The 11,154-nt window shown below is 38.2% G+C and overlaps 1 protein-coding gene across 1 annotated transcript in view; it reads left to right on the top strand.

Moving 5' to 3' along the window:
* The first annotated feature begins 7,759 nt into the window (after positions 1-7,759).
* The window catches only part of LOC144972608 (substance-K receptor-like), a 21,562-nt gene continuing 18,167 nt past the window's right edge, over positions 7,760-11,154 (top strand). Inside the window, exon 1 of the mRNA XM_078914040.1 lies at positions 7,760-9,349. Within this exon, the coding sequence (XP_078770166.1) occupies positions 9,019-9,349 (331 nt within the window). The 5' untranslated portion in view covers positions 7,760-9,018. The remainder of the gene's footprint in view (positions 9,350-11,154) is intronic.

Here is an 11,154-nt window from a genome sequence, read left to right as displayed (position 1 = left end):
GTTCCAAGTTTCACATCCATACAGTAGGACAGACTTCACGTTTGAGTTGAAAAGTCTTAGCTTTAGTTGAAGGGAGATATCTTTAGTTCTCCAAACTCTGTTCAAAGATGTGAATGCAGCCTGTGCCTTTCCTATTCGTGCTTTCACCTCTGCTTCCGTGCCTCCATCCTTGTCAATTATACTTCCGAGATAGCAGAAAGTGTCTATATCTTCGAGTTCCTGATCTTTTACTTTGATCTGCTCCCTTTGACGCGTACCTATCCTCAAGACCTTTGACTTTGCAGGGTGTATTCTTAGACCAATTGATTCCGAGAGGCTGTTTATAATTGTGGTTTTTGTTTGCATCTGGTCCTGGGTGTGGGACAAAAGAGCCAGATCATCTGCAAAATCCAGATCATCCAACTGTGTCCAGGGGGTCCACTGTATCCCATTTCTTCTCCCTTTGGAGGTTTCCTTCATTAGCCAATCAATGGCAAGGATGAACAGGAATGGAGAGAGCAAGCATCCCTGCTTGACACCAGTCTTAATTTCAAAGCTGTCAGTCAGCTGATCTTCATGTACAACCCTGCAACTTGATCCTTCATACATTTCCTTAATGAGGTTTACTATCTTTTCAGGGAGTCCATAATGTGCCAGAATTTTCCACAATGTTGCTCTGTCAATACTGTCGAAAGCCTTCTCGTAATCCAGAAAGTTGACAATAAGAGGAGAGTTCCATTCTATAGACTGTTCCACTATGACTCGCAGAGAGGCAATCTGGTCGGTGGTTGAACGGTTTTTCCGAAAACCTGCCTGTTCGTCCCGCAGTTTAGCATCTGTTGCATTCTTAATTCTCTCTAAAATAATACGGTTGAAAACCTTTCCTGGGATAGAAAGAAGAGTGATGCCTCGATAATTATTACAATTACTGAGGTCCCCTTTCTTTGGAAGCTTGATAAGATGTCCTTCCTTCCAATCCTTTGGGAATATCCCGTCATTCCAGATTCTCTCAAATAGTGGGTGCAGGGCCTCAGCATTTCTTTCCGCATCAACTTTTAGAGCCTCCGGTGGAATCTGGTCTGGTCCAGCAGCTTTCCCCCTTTTCATCTTGTTAATGGCACCACAAATCTCTGCTATCGATGGTGGATCACAGCTAATTGGTAGCTCATTCCTTGCAGGCAAAATTTCTGGCTGGTTGTCTGGTGGTGGTCTGTTCAGAAGGCAGTTGAAATGTTCCCTCCATCGTTCAGATTGAGCCTCTTTTCCAAAAATAGTTTTCCCATCTTTGTCTTTGACTGGTACCTCTGGTTTCCCATATTTTCCAGCAAGTGTCTTGGTAGTTTGATAAAGGATCCTCATGTGTCCTCCAGTCGCTGCTGCTTCTGCTTTCTCTGCAAGTCTGTTCATGAATGCTTCCTTGTCTTTCTTCACAGATCTTTTGACTTCCTTAGCTATGGCTCGATACTGCTCTTGTGCATCCAGTCTTGAAGCCCTTGTTCGGCTTGCATTCACTTGTTCCTTCCTTGTTCTCCTCTTTTCAATAAGGTCCAAGGTGGTTGGACTTATCCATTCTTTATGTTCCGATTTCTTTACCCCCAATACCTCGTGGCAAGTTGTTATGTAAACTTCCTTGATCTTTGCCCAATGTGACTCTACATCTATGTCCTCCTCGAGCTCAGTAAGAGGTTGGAATCTATTACTCAATTGTAGTTTGAATTCCTCATTCTTTTCCCCATCAAGTGCATTCACCTCGAATTTTCTTCTTGTATGTGATCTGGCCCCGTGTTTTCTGAGTCGGAGCTTAAGCTTTGCCAATAGCAGGTGGTGGTCTGATCCAACATCTGCCCCTCTCTGTACTGTCACATCTTCCAATGAACGTCTGAATCTACGAGAGATACAAAAATGATCAATCTGATTCTCTGTCACACCATCTGGTGAGACCCAAGTTGCTTTGTGGATCCTCTTATGGGGAACACTGATCCTCCAATCACCAAACTGTTGAATGCACAGAAATTTGCAAATCTCTCACCATTATCATTCATTTCTCCCATGCCATGACGTCCCATGATACCTTCATAGCCTACGTTATCCTGTCCCACTTTTGCATTAGCATCTCCCATCAATATGTTGATGTCTTTCCTTGGCAACTTGTCAATGACTTGTTGTAGCAGACCATAAAATGTATCTTTGTCCTCATCTGTTGCATCATTTGTTGGGGCATAGATCTGTACAATGTTCATGCTGATCTTCTTACTCCGTGTTGTAAAGGACGCCATGATGATCCTTTCTCCGCATTGTTCCCATCCTCTCAGTGACTTCTGGGCAAACTTGCTTAGAATTATTCCTACTCCCTGTGTATGAATCCCGTCCCCTCTCCCTGAATATAAAATCTTCTCCCCAGACTTGAGGTGTTTCTGTCCGGATTGTATCCAGTGGGTTTCGCTTACTCCAAGTATATGCAGCCTGTATCTTCTCATCTCAGTCACAACTTGAGAGCTTTTTCCTGCTTCATACATGGTGCGAACGTTCCACGACGCAATTCGAAGCTGCTTGTTTGGCGAAGACGTCATCGGGTCAGCAGAGTCCTTTCGGCTTTGTCTGTTGTCCTTCATAAATTCTGTAATTCCAGAAACTCTTCGGTCGCCCAAGCTAAAAAAAGGATTTGGTTTGTCTGTCTGTGTTTCTGTAACGGTTTGAGTTTAACGGAAAGGGGTGTTAACCCTTTGCCAACCCCCAACCTGGAGGACCAGGTGACTCAAAGATGGGGGAATCACACACCATTAGTCGCCTTTTACGACACGCTGGCTTGGCGTTGGGCTATTCTTGACCCTCTCAGTTGAGGGACCCCGGACACCACACGGGGAACTGAGTCCTCAGCCAACCGTTTCATAGGATTTTTAAAAAACATTTTTGGTTAAAAAATACATTATCTGTGTCGAAACCCCTTTCGCGTCCTAATTCGGGGGTTTGGCATTAAAAAAAAACACTACAATCTTGGGTGAGTCAAAAATCAATGGGACTATGCTTATTACTTCAAGACAAATTGAATCAATACCATGCATTATTATACCTCAAATTAAAGCTTGGCATTAGCCAAGTAGAATGATACTTCTCAACATAGTCTCTGCCTCTCACAATAGCCACAGTTGACCTTTTTAAGGTCATGTATCCCGTCCTGGTAATACTGAGTTGATTGAACTTTGAGCCAATTTTTCACTACTGCCATGGCTTCTTCTTCATCTTCAAAGCAATGTCCACTCGTTGCCTCCTTCAGTAGACCAAATAGATTAAAGTGTCAGGTCTGGTGAATTAATAAGAAGGGCGAAACAGCGTTGTCCATCAAAATGATGTGACTACTTCCCTTTTCCTCGCACTTATGTGAGGAAGGGCATTTTCATGAAGAAACAATACTCGTTCCCTCTCCCTAGCCGGTGTAACTCGACGAATCGTTGCTTTCAGTTGCTTCAAGGTCTATTTGTACCGTTCAGAGTTGAAAGTCGCTCCTCCCTGTCGTAGGAAATCAACGAGGATTACACCTAGAAATCAACGAGGATGACATCTCTAACGTCCCAAGACACTGTTGGTATAATTTTCCCAGCTGATTTCTCAGCTTTGACGTTTTTGGTCTTGGGGAAGAGGGACGTTGCCATTCCAATGATTGTCTATTCGACCCACCCTTTTCTACCGTGTTTTTCCTGCCTTTATAACATATTTTAAGGAGTTACCCTTCAATAATATTATTTCTTAGATACAGTAAGACTAGTTTTTTTTTTCTCTCGAGAATCGAAGCTGCATTGTCCTCGGCAGCAGCTTCTTATGGTGCTCAAACTACTATGTTATGACGATCGACCCAATCAGCAAATTTCGTACCGCACTCGGGCACCGTCGCAATATCCACAAAACGTACTCAAAGCGCTTTACAATGTCCGTTGGAGATGAAGTGCCTGGTTTGAAAGGATTTGGTTTTGCTGTCACAATCTCTCGGATGACAAAATTTAATTTAAGATTTGAAAAAAAGGGTGTCTAGATCCTGATTAGAAGTCAAGTCAGCTTCTGTTAGAATCAAAGTAATGTGAATAATATGCACTTACTAAAGACGAGCCGTTTCGATCTCTTCAATGAAGGTGACGGCGGATTTTTAAAATTTCCACCGTGGTCAATAGTCTTTGAACCAGATGTTGATGCCTCCAGATTTAAAATAGTTACTGTACCTACTTAGCACGCGACCACGATGGGTTGGTTGGGATACCAAGGAAAACATTGTAACATTATTTGTTGTGTTTATGTGTTGAACTAAGTCTCTTTATTGACACCACTAGTAAACAACGAGCGTGTTGTTTCAAACCCTTCTTTAAGGAAACACACAATGCTTTATTTAGTTTGATGTATTAATTTTTTTAAAATCCTGGATTTTAAACCACGTGATTTGTAATTATTACTGATCCAGACTTCATTTTGCCCCTTTTGCTCTATATACTTTCCTATCGTTGTGCTCAATAATACATTATTGACATCGTTGTAATATTCAAACTCATATAAGTATAAGACATTTATTAAGTGTATAGTACATAAGCCCTATCGGCCAGACAAGGGGAGATAATTATATGAAAGTGATTGGCCATTCATACCAGTTTTGACAGTAACCATAACCTCGTTTCAAAGTAACTAGACCACTCCAGCGACCACAAAAAAAGTTACAATATTATAAAATTGCAACAATAAACCACATATATAAGAATATCCATCTAAAGGCGGGTTTAAATAGTCTTCGGACAAGGTTTAAGAATGAGTGAAAACCTCCTCTCTCTCTCTCTCTCTCTCTCTCTCTCTCTCTCTCTCTCTCTCTCTCTCTCTCTCTCTCTCTCTCTCTCTCTCTCTCTCTCTATCCATCTATCTATCTATCTATCTGTCTATCTATCTCTCTCTCTATCTCCCCTCTCTCTCTCTCTCTCTCTCTCTCTCTCTCTCTCTCTCTCTCTCTCTCTCTCTCTCTCTCTTTCTTCAATCTCTTGCGAACGCTTATTGAATACATTTGGATAGGACCGACAATTAATAGAGCACATCGTTCTATCTGCAAGTACAGGGTTGAGATAAATGGTAACTGAGGTAGGGAAAACTCGCCTTTCATTCAGTGTTCGATTCGTTCAAAAATTCAAAAATAAGACATAAGTACCCAAATGTATAGGGTTCCACAGATTCACCTGTCACTATGTTCATTTTTACTGTGCTTCAGAGGTCATCGTTTATAACCCCAACCCCTCCTTGGGCACGTTAAATGGAATCGGATTCCTTTTTATACAGTACAATTAGCCATTTGGCTGTCTTCCCTTTGAACAATTTTAATTTTTGCCCATGGTCAGATACAAATTCACACATGATTTCCTTTTTTTTAAAAAAACAACTCTTCCCTCTTTTGAGGTAATAATGGCCCACCGTCTCAAACTGGAATGATGTCGGGATGAATCGTACCAGATCCTTACACTTCACAATGACGTATAGAAATCAACCCAAGGTTTGGCCATAAATTCAATATCCATCACCTGGTTCAATAATAATAACAATAGAGCGACTATGTGGTCTTCTGATATGGCACTCGCATTCGGATCGGAAGTTCCTAGGTTCGAGCCCCTCTCTGGGCGGAGCATAGTTGAGTCCATGGAAAAAGGCTTTTTACTCACATTCTTTAATCGTACTCATATGTTAAATGAGTACCTGGCCGTTAACAGCGTTGCCTCTGTTGAGACAAAAAAAAATCGCCTGACAGGCGTCATGTCTCGTCCTACATGTTAAGTATTGCCGTTGGGTAGGGACCATTTAATTGTAAAGCACTTTCAGATATGGCTCTATATAGTGGGGCTATGTGGTCTAGTGGTATGACACTCGCTTTCGGATCGGAAGGTCCTGGGTTCGAGCCTCGCGCTCGGCGCATAGTTGAGTCCTTGGAAAAGGCTCTTTACTCACATTCTCTCACCGTACTAGGGTGTAAAATAAGTACCTGGCCGTTAACAGCGTTGTCTTTGTCCGAAAAATTGTAATATCGCCTAGCAGGCGTCATGTCCCGTCCTACATGTTAAATGTTGCTGTTGACCAGGGACTCCTTGTAAAGCGCTTTGAGCACATTTAGTGGATATTGCGCTGTATAAAGCTCTTTTATATTTTATTATATTATATATATATATATATATATATATATATATATATATATATATATATATATATATATATATATTTATTATATATATATATATTATATTATATATATTTATATATATATATTTATATATATATATATATATATATTATATATATATATATATATATATATATATATATATATATATATATATATATATATATATATATATAAGGCCAAGTTGTAGCGATTTGAGACGGTGGATGACAAATGCCATGACCAAAGTAAAACAAAATCCTAGACTCGTTGATATTTTCCCCATGCATTCCATATCATATCACACACTTAGCCAGCCAGAATCAATCTAGTCACTTGAAGGACTATAAACTGGAGAGTGTTTATTTTATGGCGGACTCCGTCATCAAACAATGATGGTTGTTGTCGATGGTTAGCAAGATCGTCAACGATTTATCGAGGATCTGATTTCCCATCCAGGCAATATGGAGTGTGTGTTCAGTATTGACTGATACTGGATATTGCGCTCTCTCTCTCTCTCTCTCTCTCTCTCTCTCTCTCTCTCTCTCTCTCTCTCTCTCTCTCTCTCTCTCTCTCTCTCTCTCTCTGTGTGTGTGTGTGTGTGTGTGTGTGTGTGTGTGTGTTCATACATGTGATAGTCATTACTAAATGCATTAATGGGAGAGAGTGAAAGTGCATACAAAATTAATAATTATATTTTTTTTAATTCATAGAAAATGATAAAAATTCAATGATTATGTGGAGATCGTGACGAATAATTTAGTCACTTTAAAATTTCAAACATGATTTAATTTCGGTTTAGTAGTAGATAGATCTAGATAGTTGTAGTTTTTAAACGTGTTCTTAAGTATTTTATTTTACGTTTTAGGTTGGGTTTTTGTGTTGTTTTTTGTTTCCTTTTTTTTAAACGTTTTTTTTTTTCTTTTGCGCTTTGTTTGTTTTGATTTTTTGTTGTTTTAGTTGTTTTTTATTGCTCGTTTCGTTTTGATTTTATTCTATCTTATTTAATTTTAGTTTTTTGTTGTTGTTTTTTTTTTTTTTTTTTTTTTTTGGGGGGGGGGGTCATTTTTCATTAAATTGTTTTCAAATTGTAAGATATTGTCCTTCCTAATTTAGAGAATTATGAGTTTGACGCCAGATGCATTCCTTTGTTCTGAAATAGTAGTGCTTGTAATTTTTCTTAAACTTTATCCTACCACTGCTGTTATGTCTTGGGAAATATGTTGCGCTCTCTCACAATAATATAGTTTAATAAGAAGTCATGATTAGCCATGGTCAGCTGATATTTGTTTGATAGTTTGTTACGTTGAATTACCGAGTATGTGACAATGTCGAGGACTGACTAGAATAAATCTCTCTCTCTCTCTCTCTCTCTCTCTCTCTCTCTCTCTCTATATATATATATATATATATATATATATATATATATATATATATATATATATATATTATTATATAATATATGTATGTGTGTGTGTGTGTGTGTGTGTGTCTTCATTCCTTTCTTTCTCTCACTTTCTGCGCACGCATATCTGTGTGTTTCTGTGTGTGTATCAATGTGTGTATATGTGTTTGTCTTTATAAATGAGAGGGCGAGCGGTTTCCTCGAGTGACCACTTCTGTCATTACCATCCCAGTGTAATGATTACCCTGGGACCGTTTCATTTCCTGTACAAAACTATTTTCAAAATGACAAATTATGAGATGTTTATCGTTATCTGCAACGCGTAATCAACGTATGTCAAAATGGGAACTCACAAACAATTCTAGCTGTCTGTTTTCTCTTTTTATAATTAGTGGATTCCTTTCTTTTATCATGGATATTGCATTTGATCTTTGTGTTCCTTGACAAACAATTCATGGGATTCTAGCGTACTCAATAAAGTAAAATAAAAGAAATGCCTCCCTCACTGAATTATGATTATATTTATATGTGTTGGGTCAAATGTAAATCTAATTCATTTTATCGGATCTTTTGGAAGTATACTAGATATTACTATTACTGTGATGATTTGATAGCGTTTAAATGATATCATCAATCGATGGCTAGAGAAAAAGAGAACAACACATGAAATTAAACTGTGATTGTTGATGATGTTGATAAACTGACGTATCTCACGCGTGGATCTGCCTCCGCTCCAAACTTGAACTAATCCTATTTGTCTTGTTTTTCATTAGCGCTAGTATCAGCGAGTTAGATCTAAAATATTTTGACTATTAAACTTCCCATTTAAAAAAAAAATGGAGCTTTAAAATGTCGCAAGCGTCCTAAAGCAACCAAACTCAAATGTTCATATTATCTGGATTTCTGGATAACTTAAATTTCTAGTATTTAAAGAAAAATAATTTGGTAAACATTTTGTTGATGCCGGTAAGCAATTTTGTTCTTAAGTTTTAATTTCTCTTTCTTTAATTCTTCATTGGAGTGAAATGGAATGATGTGAAGGAAAAGAATTCAAGACAATTGAAATAAATAGAGATTTTTCTAAACATCATCATAGACGTTTAGAATATTTGGACATGTGTAATTTTTCGTACTGTCTGATCTTCTGCCAAATGGGGATATCCAGACTTGAGGAAAGTTAAAGAAACATTCAATGTAATCAATGTCTTATTGTTTTTAGATACGATATGATGAGAAGCATTTTAAATCAGACAACACGACCATACGTCCTCTGGTAAAACGATTCGCCTTTATCTAAAACAAGTGTAATTTGTTATTGATTGTCCAGTTTACAGGGGCAACATTTTATTTTAACGCTTAAATGAAACGAATCAAACTTCATTGTGGATTGAAATCTTTTATAGATCGCGGAATACACTACGGCCAACCTTAACTTCAATCTAACTGTAAAACCAAACATATAAAAATGAATAACGGCTGTACCAAAAAAGTAACACTGGATTTCTCGAAGATCGCGTACCCAACTGAACGTGAGGAGATGGTCCTTTGGGAAGTGATCTTCAAATGTGTGATTGTAGGGCTACTTCTGATAGTGGCCGTCATAGGCAATATGCTTGTCTTAATCATTGTCTTTCTGTTTCGGAAAATGCGCACAACCACCAATTACTACATTTGTAATCTAGCTATTGCTGACCTGCTGGTGGCTTGCTTTCCAATGTGGATTTACGTCACCACCGACGTCACGGATGGCTTTATCTTGGGTGCTTTCCTGTGTAAATTCAATGCATTTGTACAAAGTAAGTTGAGAATTTAATTTTTCAATTAACAATTGAATTGTCATTGAATCCAATTTTTGTAAGAGTAACGTTAATACTTTTTAAATGACGATTAATTTTCGCATCTTGTGAGAAATTCTAGTGTGAGTAAAAACTAATTTGTCAGAATTTAAGAAACTGTACAATCATTTTTGGAAGGGTGGGGGGAGGGTCGATGGTTTCTACGAGTGGACAAAACTCACAAAAACAAATAATTCATGAAAACAACAAGCCACAACACTGAGATACAAGTCCCGTATGAAAAGGTCTCTGTAATTATTCTTTGTCCACCATTTAAAGGATTGGTTTTGGTCGATAATGCAATCAATATGTGATAAATGTAAATCAAAAGAGAAAAAAAAAACCTATGACAGAAATTACTTACTTTTAGTACTTGTAAAGAAAATCTGCACGGCGATGTTTCATCTCTGCAAATCTTTTTATAATGTGTTTATTGAAATTTGGAATGGCATCTATTTCAGCTTTGTGAATTGACAGAATCATTAACGAATTTAACCGCTCTGTGTTTCATTGAATTTCGCAAGAAGGGTGCTAAAACAACGTTCAGGAGGTTAAGAAATACGATGGAAGTGGTTAAGGTCACTATAGCCTATAGATGTCCATGATCTGTCAGTGTTTGTTGGATCTGTAAAAAGTAGACAATAAAAGCAAAAGAAACGGTTGTTTTCTAAACTAACTGTGAGCCATTCATGCCTGTCATACCATGTCACTGAAAAAGAGCGTTTTCGAGATTTCCACACCTGTGTTAATTCAAAATCAGTTGGTTGGTGAGGAACTAGTCTTTTTATTTCTAATTTGTCATCTAGTGTCAATCTTCCAAACGGTCGGTGAAGTAACGAGTCAACTTGATTCATTGCAATTCATTGTTTAACAAAACAAAACTTCAAAGTATATCTCAAATAATGGAAATCAGTGGACTACGATTAAAGATTGCACAAATAAAAGGTAGATTCAGATCTTAAAGCATCACAAAGAAAAAATCACTCCACTTAAGTACTTTTAAAAAATCTAAAAACACACCAAAGTATAACTGTTGACAATCTTCGCTATTCTTTCTCTGGCTCACACAAATACACACGCACAAACAAACACACACACACACACACACACACACACACACAAATAAACACTCATACACACGTAACCATCAACTCGGCACTACAAGCAAAAAGTAATGTTGGTAAATTCGTCCACAATGCTTCGTTGCAAAGAATTACTTTATTCAATAATCGTGAAAAAGAGTTGGGGGGGGGGGGGGGGGCGGATTTTGATATGTCATATTTTTAAGTTTTATGTTGTCTTTCTTTGCTGCTTAGAAATAAACTTGACAATGATCAGTGTTTTTGACAGTTAATGTAATATTTTGGATGACCGAAGTTACCCTAATTTGGCGCATCCCCCGTCCAACGGTGGAGCTCTCAGATCCTGGCACAAGTCGAGGGGTTTCCGCTATTTGAAGGTAGTATAATTCGACCCAGTTTCTCGCTCAATCAGCTGTAGCGATACGAATGGATAGAGCATTAACTGGAGCTTGGATTGCTTTGCACCACTACTTCGCGGAGTGATGTCACCAACACACGAGTCGGCGCAGTGCGTGATTCGGAATCTTGAATAGAGTGGAGACTAAAAAGGCAGTATGTTGTTGGCGAGTTGGCGAAAGACAGTGGAGTTAAAATTTCTCAGTTTTATTTTTAATTTAATTATGCTGTTAATGATTTTAAAAAGATTGGTACGGTGTCTGGCACCATTCGATCCAATGGCCCCAC

Source organism: Berghia stephanieae, chromosome 5, assembly GCF_034508935.2.
Source record: "Berghia stephanieae isolate SIO BIC M18660-M18661 chromosome 5, UCSD_Bste_1.3, whole genome shotgun sequence".
Classification (NCBI taxonomy): domain Eukaryota; kingdom Metazoa; phylum Mollusca; class Gastropoda; order Nudibranchia; family Aeolidiidae; genus Berghia; species Berghia stephanieae.
Note: the sequence above shows the minus strand (reverse complement) of the source record. Positions and strands in the feature narration are given on the sequence as shown.